The sequence below is a fragment of the Balaenoptera musculus genome, chromosome 2 (genome assembly GCF_009873245.2).
Source record: "Balaenoptera musculus isolate JJ_BM4_2016_0621 chromosome 2, mBalMus1.pri.v3, whole genome shotgun sequence".
NCBI lineage: Eukaryota > Metazoa > Chordata > Mammalia > Artiodactyla > Balaenopteridae > Balaenoptera > Balaenoptera musculus.
The window spans coordinates 164,141,000-164,157,781 of NC_045786.1; the positions used below are offsets into that span (position 1 = coordinate 164,141,000).

Sequence of the window (16,782 nt, forward strand, 5' to 3'; positions counted from 1 at the left end):
ACTCTTTTTCTGTTCCTGACACTAGATAATCTCAGTTCATCTATCTCCAAGGTCACTGATATTTTTCTTCTTCCTTTTCAGATTTGCTATTGAGCCCCTCTAGTAAAATTTTCATTTTAGTTATTGCACTTCTCAATTCCAGAATTTCTGTCAGCTCTTTTTTATAAGTTTTACTTCTTCATTGATACTCTCTGATGAGAAATTATTCTCATACTTCCCTTTTGTTTTTGAGACATTTTAAAAACTTTTTTGTGCATATTTAAAAATAGCTGATTTAAAGCCTTTGTCCAGTAAATCCAATATCTGGAATTCCTCAGAGATGGTTTCTATTAACTGCTTTTTTTCCATGTATAAGCCATACTTTCTTGTTTCTGTGCATGTCTCATAATTTTTGTTGTTGAAACTGGACATTTAAAATAATATATTTATTAATCTTTTCCTCCCTTTATGAATTGTTAAATAAAAATACCAATGAAAAACTTGAAAATAAATAAATAAATAAAATAATATAATGTGGAATAAGAAGAAGAAGAAGAAATCACATTCTTCCCCTTCCCAGGACTATTTGTTGTTGCTTTATTGTTGTTGTTTGTTTGGTGACTTTTCTAATTCTGTAAAATCTATATTATTTGTTGCCTGACCACTGAAATATCTGTGAGGTTAGCCTAAGGTCATCTAATGATTGCACAGAGATTTCTTTAGATGCCTGGGTCGAAACAAGTCTCCCAGTCTTTGCTGATGGGCTCTGTGTGTGTTTGGGGGCACGCCTTTAAACACCCAGGCAGGCAGTTTACAGCTCCACCTTGGCCTTTACTTCTTGTTTCTCAGAGTCTCAGTTTTAGGCAGAAGTGAAGCTTAGGACATTTGTCAAGTCTTTCCTGAGCCTGCAAATAACCTGAGAACAGCCTACGCATGCTCATGGACTTTCAGATTCCCAGAACTATGTGGGAGCTTTTCCAGGCCCTCTAAGGATATCTCATTACCAGCTTCTCCTTTTAGGTTTTTTCATTAACCTATTGTTTGTCCAACTGTTATCCACCACCTCAGGCTGCACAGTTTTCCACAGGTGCCCCTGTTTTCAACAAATGCCCTCAAGGAAAAGGCTGTTCATACTGGGTGAGCTCTGAGTCAGGTAAAATAAAGACAGCCTTGAAAGTGGGGTCTTCCAGGAAACCAGCAGACAGGTCAGATAATGCCAATCCTCTGGGAATGGACTTGGAAGGAGCTCTAATCCTGTCCTACCCTTTCTGGTGGATGCCAGGCTACTGGTCTTTCAAGGTTACTCCAAAGCTGATGAAAGGGAGTGAAAACAGGGCAAGTTAAAATTCTATATAAAGTTCACTGTTCTTACTGATACCCAGCCAATTTTCTTAAATAAACACTCCCTGGATTGCTACAAGGCTTTGGTTAATTTTCAGAGTTCTAAAACAAGTTGAGGGGCTTTCCTGGTGGTGCAGTGGTTAAGAATCCGCCTGCCAATGCAGGGGACACGGGTTCGAGCCCTGGTCCGGGAGGATCCCACATGCCGCGGAGCAACTAAGCCCGTGTGCCGCAATTACTGAGCCTGTGCTCTAGAGTCCGTGAGCCACAACTACTGAAGCCCGCGGGCCACAACTACTGAAGCCCGCGTGCCACAACTACTGAAGCCCGTGCACCACAACTACTGAGCTTGTGCTCTAGAGCCCGCGAGCCACAACTACTGAGCCCACATGCCACAACTACTGAAGCCCACGTGCCTAGAGCCCGTGCTCTACAACAAGAGAAGCCACCACAATGAGAAGCCTGCGCACCGCAACAAAGAGTAGCCCCCGCTCACCGCAACTAGAGGAAGCCAGCACGCAGCAACAAAGACTCAACGCAGCCAAGAATAAATTAAATTTTAAAATAAATAAAACAAGTTGACTCTGACCATTTTTGCTAGTGTCTCATTGCTTTTATGGAGGAGAGAATTTCAGAGGTCCTTCCTCCACCATTTCATGGCATCACCCACAAGCCTATTTTGAGCTTGCATGTGCTCAAAATACCCAGTGGCTTTTAAGGACACTGTGCTTGCACTCAGTGCCTTTTGAGGCCACTTCTCCTCTGTTGAATTGTTTGCGGATTCCCTTGGTAGGGGCCAGCAAGGTCATGCCTGCCAGCCAGGACACCATGCATCTGCCACTGGCTATGTGACCTTGGAGCAAAGGAGCTGCGAGTTCCAGAGCACGTGCTGTGCCAGCTCTTGTGCTGGCTGTTTTATGTACATTGTATCATGTCATTTTTGCAAGAACCAAGAAAGAGATAATGTTCCCATTTAACAGGTGAAGAAACTACTAAGATGCAAAATGCTCAGCACTATGCCTGCTACACATAGCAAATATTCTCCACGTCAACTATTGTGCTGTTGTTACTTACAGCTGTTATTGTGAGAGGAGGAAATGGAGTTGAGGGGATTGCTCAAGGTCATTTGAATTCCAGCCCAGGTCTGACTCCAAAGCCTATCCGTGTATTCCACATCCCCATTCCAGCTGCCCTGTGCAAATCTGTTTCAGCTCTGGGTCTCACTTTCCTCATCCTGTCAAATAAAGGATTTAGACTGACAGAGGTTATTCAATCAACAAACACTTAACTGTCTTGCTAAGATGGCTTCCAGGTTGACGGTATGAAGTTGTGTGATTCTGCGAAGTCCGTTGCTAGGAGTCACATTCGTAGCATTCTCTTGTTTGGCTTGAAAAGATAAACCGACGGGTAGACTGGCAGGTGTGTAACCCAGTGTGTGTTTCTCTCCTCCCTTCTGGCTCCGCCCCATCCCTCTGCAGAGGCAAGAGGGGACAAAGCCAAGTGGGTGTTGACCTGGCCACTCATCTTCCTCCTGTGTATCACCATCCCCAACTGCAGCAAGCCCCGCTGGGAGAGGTTCTTCATGCTCACCTTCGTCATGGCCACGCTGTGGATCGCTGTCTTCTCCTACCTGATGGTGTGGCTGGTGAGTGGCAGGAGTGGGGGTGGACCGTACGGACAGCTCCTGCCTGGCACCTGCCAGCGGTGGGAGAGCTGGTCTCAAGAGCACGCTCAGACACTGCTCTGCCACCTGCGGCAAGTCACCTACCTTAACAGACCTTGGCTTATTTCTCAGTAGGAAGGGGTTTCAGCAGAAGTGCGTGGTGCTGTGCTGGGCATCAGGAATACCCAGGTGGACACAGCATGGTCCGTGGTGGCCATAGGAGGCAGATGAACCTTCACACGAACAGCCTAGGACACGCCGCCCTGGTGTGATGGGAAGAGGAATATGGGGGTGGTGGGGAGTCTCTGTAAAAAGCTCTGGAGGGCTAATCACTAGCCTCCCTTCCTTTTCCGTATCCATAGGGGAATGTGATGGAGACTGGAGTCAATGGAGACAAACACAAGGCAGCCCTTTCCATGCCCCCTGCCAAGGGATGCTCCTCTCCACTTTCTATGTCCAGGCAGAGATATAAACTTTAGGTAAACTCTTCTAGTCCTCATAACAACCCGATGGGGTAAGCCGTTTTATTATGCCAGTTTTACAGATGAGCAAACTCAGGCCTAGAGACTCAGTCATTTGCCCAATTAGTTACACAATTAGCAACTATTGCACAATTAGTTACACAGCTAGTAAGTTCTAGAGTTGGGGTTAGAACCCAGGTATTGGTCTCCAGAGTCCAGGATCTCAACCAGTCTCCTGAACAGCCTCTCAGTTTGTTACTGGAATCTTCAGGTGCCGTTTGGACTAAAGATTTTCAGGCAGAGAGGCTTTGGCGTAGATCCTCTGGCCACACGTGACAGCTCCCTGTAAAAACCTTTCACCGGCTGGGCAAGGCCAAGCAGGAGCCCCTTCAGCCTCGCTCTGCATCACCCTGTGGGGTTCCCTCCTCTTCCCCTCCCCTCCCCTCACCGGGGGAGCCCGGGAACAAGGAGGGAAATAGGTACCGGACCTCTGCATTTCTATTGGGAAGCTCACCTGTCAGCCACTCACACCTCAGTGGTATGCATGTAACCATTTCACTGTCATCCTAACACCTGATGTCTCCTCACACCTAACACACAGGGCAAGGTTGTCTTGGTTTCAGAGACACAGGGGCTCCCTTTCCCTTAACCCCAGGGAAGCAGTTTGGTGGGGAAAGAAGAGCTGTGGGGTCACATGGGAATGAATGTGAATCCTGGTTCTCCCTCTGTGAGCCGTGAAACCTGGGTAGGTGACTCAGCTCAGGGTGACCATGAGCCATGGTCGCCCCCTCTACGAAATGGACTGGTTATTGGGAGAATGAAAGGTTTCTGTTCAGGCATCAGGTCTGAGCTTGCAGCCTAGCAAATTGATCCTAACTGTAAATATCAGCCATGTTCACCATGAGGTGCAGCCAACACTGTTTCCATGCTTGTTCAGATAGAGGTTTACATCACCTTAGATGCTGGTGTGTTTGCATGCGTGTGCGCATGTGTGTATGTGCACGCACATGTGCACGTGTGTGCGTGCGCGTGTGTGTGTGTTTAGGAAGAAGAGTTGGAAATAGCTACTATCCAAAGCCCCCAGAAAAGGATGGCAATCAGACATAATGAAAACTGGCCTCAAAATGAACTGAATTTGCAAACTTAAAATTTTCTGAATAGGGTTAAAGGCCAGCCCCTCTTTATATTTGATAAAAGGGTCCAGCGATTTCTCTTACTAAAGTGCATTCCCCAAACGACATTGCTAGTGAAAAAAGTATTTCATGACATTTGAGTGGGTGTGAGAATTAGGGAAGATCAAATTAATGAATGTTTGAAATTTGTTTCTTCTCTAATTAAGGAAAACAACAGTATTATGAAATCAGTTCTACTCATTAGCAGTGAGGCAGGACATTTAATAACACTCCCAACCCCCCGACCTTGACTTACAAACCCCACTCTCACTTCTTAAAGCAGACTCTTGGCAGTGGCTTGGCGGGAGATACAGGAACCACCTTGCTGGGGCGCTCTTGCCTGCGGTTTTGAACTTCAGCTGGCCTCAGTTTGAGGTGATTGAATGGCCTCCACAGTAGAAAATGGTAAAGACAACAGTGCCACATTAGCCTGATTTCTACTGAAGGAAGATGTGCCTGCCTGGGGGCCATGCTCTTACTTTCCTCATGTCCTGATGGGGGCGCCAGGGAGCAGTGACGTCTCACCTGCCCACGCCTTACCCCAGCCACCCTTCACATCTCTCACCCCCAGCACTTTGCGGAAAACGATTCCTGAGTGTCAGTGTCAAAAGGGAGAGACCTCCGAAGTGGGTCATCCTGTCCAGCACCTTTGCCCGACTGGGGAGGTGAAAACCAAAGAGGAGGCGTGACTTCCACAAGGTCAGGCAGATGGTCAGCCCAGCTCTGGACTCGCCTCTGCCTCCCTTTCTGAAGCCCAAGCATCAGGAGGGCTCAGAGAGCCCAGGGCTGGAGTCCAAGGCAAAGCCACGCTCACGTAGCATCTCTGGTCCTGAACACTTGCAGAGTGTGTGCACACACACAAAACCTTCCTTCTGTCCTTCCAGCCTCCGGCTTCTTAGCCATGGAGTTCAGTAATTTAAGAAAAAAAAAAAAAATGGAAGCATGCCCAGTATTGCCAGAATAACCCAGTCTCCTATACGTATGACATCTGGCATCACCCATTAAAAACATGTCAACCACAGCCCGGCCGGGCTTGTGGAGACCTCCTTCACGGCCAGCATGGGTTGAGCATTGATGGATCGATCAGCTGTGTGGTTTTGGTGTCCTCAGTGTCGCTCTTCTCTCACAGCCCCGGGCAGGCCAGTCGGTGTGTGCTCTGCTCCGCGCCTGGTGATGCTGAGCTGGGCGCTATGTTTTGAGGGTAGAGCATCTTCAAACCCACCTGCAAAGCTCTGTCCGAGGAGGGATAGCATTTCAGTCCATGAGCTCTGACTACATTCCAGGGCTGAGCTTTGCCCTTAGAAAGCACACTTCATCTGGGTCTAATCACCCTAATTTTCTCTGCCCCCATAGATTGCAAGACGAGTGATTGAAAGAGAAAGGAAACATACATCTATGAATGTCTTGCACAGACCAGGCACTGTCACCTCATGTTTTCTCACTTAATCCTCATTTAAAAGTCCGTTTTACAGATGAGGGAGCTGAGGCTCAGAGAAGCAAGCCAGCTTATCCTAAGTCACCCAACCATTTGCTGGGATTGGAGCCATCAGCCAAGATGTGAACAACCCTAAGAAATGCCACTGTTCCCGTTTTCTAGATGGGGAGGTGAGCCAGGACTAATGGGCGTTTTGAATGGGGTTGTCCAGGTACTTTCTAGGGCTTTCCATCTGGCTGCTGCTCAGGGCCCAGCCACCTCCCAAGTGTCAGGCATTTATTAGAGGACTATGTGACCATGCCTCAAGATCCTTAAAAGCCTGCGAATCCTTTGATCCTACAGTTCTATTTCTTGGAACTTATCCTAAGGCTATAGTAAGATGAGAGCCCAGAGAAGTTCACACAAGACAGCATGACAGCAAGGTTGGAGTGCAGCCTTCAGAGTTGGAAAGACTTGGCCTGGGATCCCTGCTCTCCTGCTCACCGGCTTCATGCCCACGCGCATTGCAGCTTAACCTCTCTGATCCTCATTTCCCTGGGCATGATAACAGTGCCTCTCGCACCAGTGGGTGGTGAATAATAAAGAGTACCTGAGATTGTGAAAGTAAAACACCTGGAGAGGACCTGGTACGCAGTAGGTGCTCATTAAATGTTACTTGTTACCATACAGTGATATTGTAAGACCAAAAACCGAAACCACTTCCATATTCACCAGTGACGGATCGGTGAAAACTTTAAAGCCATGCAATGGAATCCATGCATCAGTTTAAAATAATGTTCTAGATGAGTATTTGAGTTGGAAAGATATTCACAATGTATTATTACGTGTAATAAATAGCTGCAAAATATAGGTCGGTGCTATAATCTGATTTTATTTTTTGTCTAATACACACACCAAAAAGAAGGTCAAGGTATATGCTAAAGCAGGGGTTTTCAAATGTGATTCCCAGACCAGCAGCCTCAGGGTCCCAACCACCTGGGAACTTGTTAGGAATGCAGATTCCTGGGCTTCACCCCAGACCTCCTGAATCAGAAACTCTGGGAGTGGGACCTGGAAATCTTATTTTAACCAGCTCACCAGAGAATTTCCTACATGTTCAGATTTGAGAATCATGGGCTGATGCAAAGTGTTAATAGTGGTTGTCTGAGGGTCTTGAGAAATGGTAGGTGATTTTTACTTTCATTTTACTTTATTTTCTAAACTTCTGAAAACAGTAAACACGTATTATGTAATCTGGAAAAAAGAACGCGCCAAAGATGGTTTTAAAATAGAACCGTATTCCAGATTTTTCTGTTGGATACAGCAGTGCTGTGTATAAGTTAAAAACACTCAGATATCAGCACATTTTCCAGGGGCGCTCCTCTGTGGGTTGATATCTCCCCCGACTCTTCCGCAGGTGACTGTTATTGGATACACCCTTGGAATCCCTGATGTCATCATGGGCATTACTTTCCTTGCAGCAGGCACAAGCGTTCCAGACTGCATGGCCAGCTTAATTGTGACGAGACAAGGTATGGATCACGCCTCAGCCCTGACAGCAGTCAGCGTCACCACGCGGGCCCCTACCCCCAGCCCCAGTTACAGTTCGTGGCCCCCGTGACTGGCAGTCGTTACATCCTGCTATGAAGGAAACTGTGACAACTGGAAAGCATCATGTATTAGATTCCATCCATGGAGAGAATACTACCAAGATCAACTCCTCCAGACCTCTAGAAGCATTTGTGTGGAGTTGTATAAAAAGGGACTTCTTCTGGGAGTTCCCTGGTGGTCTAGTGGTTAGGGTTCCAGGCTTTCACTGCTGGAACTGAGATCCCACAGTCTGCGCCGCATGGCCAAAGGAAAAAAAAAAAAAAAAAAAAGATGAACTTGTTCCGGCACCACCAATGTGAGATTGAGCAGAGCTGGAGCCCAGACTTTTTATAGCAGATGCAATAGGAATGAGAAATGTTCTGATCCCGGGAAAGCCAAGCGAGGATATCCTGTATCTCCAACTATTTTCCAATTCTCCTTCAGAATTCTAGACCTTATGTAATGTTATGGTTTGCTTGGCGGTTTTTCTTTAGAGCTAAGTGCCATGGGGTAAGCAAGGTGAGGAATACCAGTGTGCTCTTTGATGGCAGAACAAAAGAGCTGTAAAGAGCCACCCTTCCTTTACCGCTCCCTTTCTACCAGTGAGATAGCATCCAAGCCCGGACCTCCACAGATCTTCCTCTGTAGATGGAAATTTGAAAGTATGGGGGGCAGGATGGGCAAATAATGGAGTGGAATCTCAGAGGAGACAGGAGAGGAGAGCAGTGTCCAGAGAGAAAGTTGGTTTGGAAAGAACGAAAAAGTTTTATTTCTTCAAGATAAAAGAAAGGGTTGATTAGTTGGTCAGTTAGTCCTGAGAAAACACGAATTGAGGGGAAGGAAGGGTGAGAGTATGGCAGTAGGCTGGAGCCTTGTGGAGGATGGGGACAGTTGGGGACAGCGGCTGAAGGGTTTGGAATTGAATTGAGTGACCTTTGAGGTGAGTGTATTCATTTCCCAGGGCTGTCGTAACAAAAGTACCCCACTGGGTGGCTTAAAACAACAGAAACCGATTCTCTCACGGTTCTGGAGGCTAGAAGTCCAAAATCAAGATGTCGGCAGGCCCGTACTCTCTCTGAAGGTTCTAGGGAGGATCCTTCCTTGTTCTCTCCCAGCTTCAGGTGGTTGCCAGGAATCCTTGGCTTGTGGCTGCATCCGTTAAGTCTCTGCCCGTGTCTTCGTGTGGTATAATTCCCTCTGTGTGTGTTTGTCCAAACTTCCTGCTTCTTATAAGGACACCAGTCATTGGTTTAGGTCCCACCGTAATTCATTATGACCTCATTTTAATTGGATCACATCTGCAAAGACTTTATTTGCAAATAAGGTCACATTCACAGGTTTCGGGTGGGCATGAGGGCGGGGCACTATTCAACGCAGTACAGTGAGTAAAAGGAGAGCCGATGAGCACCTAGGGCCTGGCCGATGCTCAGTGGCGTGAATTTGGGTGGGATTCCGGCATGAATTTGAAGTCATACCAGCTCCAACAGCACACAGATGAGAGATCACAAGTTCATCCAGAGCTGGGGTTGGCTGGGTGGGCACAGTGGAAGGTCAAGGAGGCAAAAGAATGTGCCATTTAAACAGCTGGCCTAGGAGTCCAAGCTAGTGGGTCAGGGGGTGGGGGTCATGATACTAGAAGATTCAGGGCTTGGAGGGGAGGGTCCCAATGAGGTCAAAGGGGCTCTGTAGGAACAAGGACAAGTGGGGACATCATCTCAGAGTGGCTCCTGTGAGATGCAGAATGCAGAAACAGGAGGGGTGAGGCGGGGGTGGGAGCGTAGAGTTGTTGTGAGTGTGATGCTGGTGTGATTGGCAGAGGGTCCAGCAGACCAGGTTAAAGCCTGGACAGATTCTTTATGGCGGAGGACACAGAAACCTCTGTTCGGAGTCCATCACACAAGGCAGGAGCCGTGCGGTGAGCTCTAACAGAGGCTCTGCATCCTGGGCTCCCTGAAGGCTCGCAGCCGAGAGCGTGGTCCAGGCCGGCAGCATCGGCTTGAGAGAAATGCAGACTCTCAGGCCCCGTCCCAGCCCCACTGAGTCAGAGTCTGCTTTTTTTTTTAAATAATTTTTATAACTTTATTTTTTTTAATTTAAATTTATTTATTTATTTATTTTAATTTTGGCTGCGTTGGGTCCTCGTTGCTGCGCACGGGCTTTCTTTTAGTTGCAGCGAGGGGGGGCTACTCTTCATTGCGGTGCACGGGCTTCTCATTGCGATGGCTTCTCTTGTTGCGGAGTCCGGGCTCTAGGCGCGCGGGCTTCAGTAGTTGTGGCTCGCGGGCTCTAGAGTGCAGGCTCAGTAGTTGTGGCTCACGGGCCTAGTTGCTCTGTGGCATGTGGGATCTTCCCGGACCAGGGCTCGAACCCGTGTCCCCTGCATTGGCAGACGGATTCTTAACCACTGCGCCACCAGGGAGGCCCCCAGAGTCTGCTTTTTAGGACCCCCAGTGAGTCGTGTGCTCTTGAAGTTTGAGAAGTGCTGCCGTAAGATTCCTCAGAGGGCAGAGCCTGCGCAGAGCAGGCAGTCAAACCTGAGAAGCTCTCCTCCCTCTTCTCCCAAACCTGGGCATCTCTGTGCCTCCTGACCCATCCGGCTAGTGCCTGCCTCCTCACCAGGGGCAACTAGCTGGTCCAAAACAGTTGCTGCTCGTTCCTGTTTCACAAAATCCTGGGAGACTGGAAGGTGGGTTTCCCAGAGGTACCACCCCTCAATAGGACTCAGCTGCCGAGATTTTGAAGGCACTCAGATCAGTGCCCAGGCAGGCAGGGAGGGAGCTGTGAGGCCCTTGAGGGAGGCATTGTGTCCTGGAGGTCAGCGGATGACAGCAACAGGGCGGGAGGAAGTGGGCTGGCTATACTAGGGGGGCAGGAGGTCAGATGGAGGTGAGGCAGTCGTCCAGATGCTCTTCTGAGTCTCTGCGAGCTTCTCAGTGACCAAGGCAACTTTATGGGCACAGGCATGTGTGTTTCAGGCTTGTTCATTCCACGGACGTTTGTTTGTGGCCAGATTATGACAGTCGTGTCGATTAAGGGCTAAGGGGCCAGGTGAAGACAGGTTTCAGCCCGCATGAGTCTTATTTGTAAAAGTTTGTTTACTAACTTTTGATACCTCTCAAGTCATTAAGCTCCTAAGACTGTGTGGCTGGCATGAGACTGGACAGTGGGGCGGGAGAGGGAAGGTGGTGACACGGTCCCTCACCTCTAAGATGCTTCTAGTCTGGTTGGGAGGAAAGAGTTCACTCTTGGGAGACCACCCAGGCATAAAACCTGATGCCCTGTCATCTGGGTCAAGGTCGTGGTGCCATCACCTGGGTCACAAGTATACACTGAGGATGAGGCCCCTTCCCTCCCAGAGCACCTGGGAGGCTTAAATAAGAAGCGCATAGTGGGGCCTCCCAAAACACCGGCTGACACCCCTGGCAGGAGGAATAATGAAGGGCTCTGGATTAGTTTCCTAAGTCGGCCGTAACTACCACAAACTGGGAGACGGGAAAACAGAAACTGACTGTCCCACAGTCTTGGAGGTTAGAAGTCCGAGATCAAGGTGTCAGAAGAGTTGGTGCTTTCCGTCTGTTCCAGGCCTCTCTCCTTGGCTCGCAGACGGCTGTCTTCATGTTCAGATGGAGCGCTCCCTGTGCGCATGCCTGTGCCCTAACATCCCCTTTTAATGAAAACACCAGTCATATTGGATTAGGATCCACCCTAAGGACCTCATTTTAACTTGATTACCCCGGAAAGACCCTGTCTCCGGATAAGGTCACATTCTGAGGTATTGGGGGTTAGGACCCCAACATATGAATCTTGGGGGGGTCACAATTCAACCCACTACAGGCCTCACATGTAAGACTTCATGAAGGGAGTGGATCTTAGTCCTCATTAAAAGGTTTTAGAAATGTGGGGTCCATGAGGAAGGAATTCCTTTCTAAGGAATAACACTGATGGAACAGTTATGGGAAGGAACAGGGGTTTCCAGCGACCTGCTCTTAATGAATGACATGTCGATTGTTCCCTGCAGGCCTTGGTGACATGGCGGTCTCTAACACCATAGGAAGCAACGTGTTTGACATCCTCGTGGGACTCGGCGTACCATGGGGGCTGCAGACCATGGTTATTAATTATGGATCCACGGTAAGTTCGTCTCGCTTCCTTAGTGAGATGACGCCAGGCACATGCGCTTTACAGGGAGTGATAGTGGTGTTGGCCCTGTGCCAGCCAAGGGCTGCAGGGGATGCACTGCCCCCTTCTCCTTGGCACGCTGGCAGCCACTTTGTGCAAAGGCGTCCCGAGCAGCCTGGGCAGTGCCTGCAGGAGGCAGCCCGTGTTTGCCCTGCACTCAACGGGTGCTTTGGCCCCGTGTCTCTGCCCACTGGCACGCCTGTCCCCTCCTAGTTCATATCCTTAGATGAGCAGAGACCTCAATCCATGGTCATGTGCTCACCGTGAACACCCACCTGTGGCTTCCAGATAAGGGAGGTAATAAGCCCGAGCACACTGAGCTCCCAGAACGGATGGGGGCCTGAACAACCCAGAGGTTCAAGGCATGTGTGTTTGTTTTTCCAGGTGAAGATCAACAGCCGGGGTCTGGTCTACTCCGTGGTGTTGCTTCTGGGCTCCGTTGCTCTCACCGTGAGTTTTTATAATTCCAAAATAGAAGCCTCACACATACATCATTTCCTCTGATTGTGCACAGTCTCTGAATCCCCTGCCCCTTCCCCTTGGCAGTGAGGGGTAAAGCAGTAAAAACATATAAATTCACAGATACCCCCAGAAACAGTTTCTGCCAAGAATGTTGGCACCAAACACTGCACTTTTCCCTGAGCCACTAAGAAGTCCCTAGAGGAAGTGAGTTACGTTACCTCTCTTCTTGCTGCCCGGTCTCTCCTCTCACTAGTGCCAGTAGGAGACAAGTCCTCCCCCAGCCCATCTGAGCTGACATGGGGGCCTGATGATCAGGTCTTGGGGCTGGCACACCATGATACTGAGGTCTCCTCACTCCACATGCCCCAAACTGTGCTAACTCTACCTCTGCTTACTTTATTCCATCCTTACAAGCACCTGATGATATTCTACTTTGCAGGAGTAATCAAGGCTCAAGGGTTAACTAAGTTTCCCAAGGTCACAGGGATAGGAAATGACAAAGCTGGGATTTGAACCCACACTGGTCTGTCTCTAAGGACCCATGGCATTGCTCTGATGAGGTAACTCTGATCCAACCCTTAGGAGGCCTCAATTCAGGGATAAGAAAGAAGGTTGTAAAAGGACAGGTGGGCAAGTCTGGAAAGAGCATAGAAAGAGGATGTGCTCCAACCCCATCTCCCAAACACACACACACACACACACAAATAGAAAGAGGTGGTCCAAGCAGAAGTTTGCCAGACGTGGGCCAGCGGGAGCCTTGGAAGTTTTGCTAAAGAAGGCTGAGGATGCCAAGTTCTGAAGCAAAGGGAGGACCCAGTGAAAGTCCCTGGTTGTCACTAAAGAAAGCCCAGGAGGGCATGTGCATCCCCAGGAAGTGGTGTACGTGCCCCGGCAGAGCCGGTGCCCTGAGGCCAGCTGCTGTGTGTGCCTGGAGTCTGCACCCTTTCATTAGACAAGCGTAAAGCCTGCAGGGCTCATTCTGATCAAACCAAGGATCTACCGGCAGCACCCCTCCGCCCTTGCCCACCTTTTGCAGAAAGTTCTGGGGTTCATCGCTCGTGTGTAGCTTTCCAATAAAAGTACCTTTTGTAGCATTTCTCTGCCCCCAAGCCCAACACTCACACACTCTCCTTCCAGGTCCTCGGCATCCATCTGAACAAATGGAGGCTGGACCGGAAGCTGGGGGTCTACGTGCTGGTTCTCTACGCCATCTTCTTGTGCTTCTCCATAATGATAGAGTTTAACGTCTTTACCTTTGTCAACTTGCCGATGTGCCGAGAAGACGATTAAAGCGGAGCCGCCGCCCCCCAACCCGGGAGCTCTTCTGGACACTCCGGCGCTGGCGTCCTCCTTCTCCTCCCCTCCCCCACCACGAGTCTCTCCTGCACCGGCCGCCACCGTCCGTTCTTTCATCCTCGGGAAGGAAGAGCCATCGTGGTCTTTGTATGGTCACGGGCCAGGCTGCTGGGCATCCTTCTCCTCCTCGGGGTTCTGCCCCACAAGAGGCAAGATTCAGGGGCCGCTGTTCGAGCAGCTTCGCAGCCCTCTGAGCCACCAGCCACAGGGACATGGCATGTGTCTCCTCTTTTGGACGCTTGGATCACAAGGACTTCTGTGTGCTGGTTGTCCTTCTGTCGCACTGCGGCCTTGGAAATGAGGCGGGCGGTGAACACAGGGTCTCCTGTGGCAACGCAAACTAGGAGTGTTGTTCTCAAGGGTCCCCTCTGGGCCAGAGAGTGTGGGTTCCTTGGGCAGCGTGTGCTACTAATAAGAGCCTCTGAATCCTGCTGGAGGCACTTACGGTTTGGAGGGAGCAAGGCTCCGCTTGTTGGGAGTTTGGGGCTGTGACGGCAAACACCCCAACCCTTTTCCTGAAAAAATTGGAAGAATGGAAACAGTTGTTCACAGCAGAAGAGAGAAAACGAGTGAATATTCTTATCACTTGCATTGATGCATTCAGAGAATGAGCAATGAAACATTAAAAGTAAAATGTTAGCTATACATCTTCATACTTGAAAAATATCATTCCATACAAAGAACCTTGATGGGGACCAAAAAGGTAACGCTTATGGAAAACAAATCCTATGTATATCGTGTTGCACTGACGCTAAGATGTTTGGTTTGGAACATAGAAAAGAGCGGAAGACTAACATCTAAACGGGTGCTAACTCAGAGACACGGTGGAGATGGTAGTTTACAGCCATTCATTCCAGACCTCCTGTGGCATGGGACGCGCGCTGTCAGTTTGGATTTGTCATTTCTTTGTTAATGCTCTGCTCTCAAAACCACCCCGTTCAAAGGCCCAATTGTTTATATGCCCAACAAATTTCATAGCCTGCTGAACTGGAATGCGTGTGCCAGAAGTAATGGTTACTGACAAGAAGAGAGATTTCCTGAAAAACCACCAATTGCTCTCTGCTGAGCTGGAGGCGAGTATGAAAACCGTAACTAGAAATTTTTTAGAGCTAAGGTTGTTGAACCTTATAGTTTGCTCCACAGGAAAGGCCAAAGATGGGAGGTTGATTCAAAAATAGATAGAAACATATTAAACAATTTCGACTGCTTCATAGCTCTCAAATATATATTAAAAAGATCTACGAACACAAACCATTCCTGGTTTCTAAAAAGAAAGCACAATTCATTTTATATAGAGGTGTTCTTTTTTTATTTTTTTAATGTTGCTATTGCAAAAGTCTATCAGATTTGATGCACTTTTAATATTGGGCTATTTTGCACAGAGGACTGTATGGGAATGCCCCACGATAGTGTGAGGAAAAGAGGCTTTTAGTGATTCACCAGTAATCGGTCATGGGTGATGAGTGTAAATCCAATAGCTTATTCTTTCCTCAGACACAAAGGTTGTGACCCGCAGTGGAATTTGTGGCTGTGCTTTTTGGGGCCTCCTGAATTTCAGAAGGAGGACTTGTTCAAGCTTGTGTCCCTAAAATTCCCTTAGCGCGGGCCTAAGACATGACAGCTCCATCTCCAGGCTTCTCTTCTGGATCCACATCAGTGTTAGTAACTACACCAAGTTAAGACTTCTCTTTTCGTTTCTCTACTTAGATACTCAGCGGTCTTCTGGTTGAGGAGAAGGGCGAGTTTCCTAAGAAATTAGCTAAGTGGGAGGCCAGGGAGCCCGTTGGTTCATCAGTATAAACGTCTCGATGCAGAGGGTTTCAGAGCCCTCAGGACCGCTCTGTGCCCTCGTAAAATAGCAGCCTGGTCTTCTCCATCTAACAGAGTCATCCAGGTTTCAAACTGCGTCCGTCTCTGTTTGGAGGCTCAAAACTGCCCTGTGACATAAGTAGGGATTACTGTCCCCGTTTAACAGGAAATTTAGTCTTGGAGAGCTCAGGTGACTCTAGGTCAATGGCTAGTAAGTAGCAGAACAAGGACCAAGCTCCAGATCGCCACCCGGCTGAGCCAGTCCAGTGTGTGGCCATCCTTGGTGGGGCGAGTGTGGCTATGTCCTTGTCCTCGGGGTTGGTTGGTCCTTACTGTTTGAGTCAGAACTTCATCAAGTTTCTAATTGACATCTGGGTGCTCCAGCTCACATCCTAATATTTATCTCCATCCTGTGTCCCTATTATTTTCCAATAAAGGCCAAAAAATATTTTTAGCCACCACAAGGCACAGGCCACGTGGTCCCTGATGACATCCCTGCTGGTGTTCAGTTCTTTGAATCCTTGTGTAGCTTTCAGAGAACACATCCTAATCACCCACCTCTTCCTCAGCAGAACCCATTTGAGATTATAAATATGCTGCAGTTGCAGTTTGAGACAAAAAATAATGTTTCTAGCATGTAGAGCCGTTCTCCTGGCTAATTCTCTTATGACTTTAATGTGCCAATGTAACTTCCTTAAAGCATCTATGCATTTATTGTATCTAGGAAACTGTATATACACTGTAGGTGCAGGATTCTCTTTTTTAACTAGATATTTTTCCATCTCAAGTTTAAAGAATTGCTTGATTAATTAGGCCTTCATTTTAAAATACTGCTTTCATCACTGCACTGGATTACTTCCTTTATATTATTCCCGAAGCTAGTTAGCAGAAGGTAAAGTTACTCTGCTACAAAAATAGGCAATTTGAAAAATAAACTTAGCTCTTCGAATTGGGGGCAGAAAATGAACCACTGCACTCAGAAAACGTCTATAAAAGCAGAGCCAAGTGGCTCCTGTCCATTTCTGGTTTGGAATTTACCTTCGCCAGCCCAAGCATAGTCGGGGGGAAGGTGTGCCGTGTCTTGAGAACCTAGCCCTGGAGGAAGGTTCTGGGTCAGCTGCAGTGAGAGACTGCTGTTAAGGGCAGGTCGGGGGCATCCCACCCCCATCCTCCCTGTAACCCACAGCCGCTGGCCTCTGTGTTTGTCTTCTGTGTGCACCGACCTTGTGAGTTTTCACCTGTTCATTACCTGCTCCCCAAGCCCTCGCGCCGCCTATTAGGGCTGTTTCTTGCTTCTCCCCGTCAATCTTCTGCCTTTACAGACCCAAGCAGCTGAAAAGGCATAACCCTCGGGGA

General features: G+C 48.5%; 1 protein-coding gene across 1 annotated transcript in view; it reads left to right on the top strand.

Annotated features, from left to right (window-relative positions):
• The window catches only part of SLC24A4 (solute carrier family 24 member 4), a 56,040-nt gene extending 41,236 nt beyond the window's left edge, over window positions 1–14,804 (top strand). The window contains exons 11-15 of the mRNA XM_036842066.1: window positions 2,799–2,965; window positions 7,448–7,562; window positions 11,639–11,751; window positions 12,184–12,249; window positions 13,399–14,804. Of these exons, the coding sequence (XP_036697961.1) occupies window positions 2,799–2,965; window positions 7,448–7,562; window positions 11,639–11,751; window positions 12,184–12,249; window positions 13,399–13,551 (614 nt within the window). The 3' untranslated portion in view covers window positions 13,552–14,804. The remainder of the gene's footprint in view (window positions 1–2,798; window positions 2,966–7,447; window positions 7,563–11,638; window positions 11,752–12,183; window positions 12,250–13,398) is intronic.
• The last annotated feature ends 1,978 nt before the right edge of the window (window positions 14,805–16,782 follow it).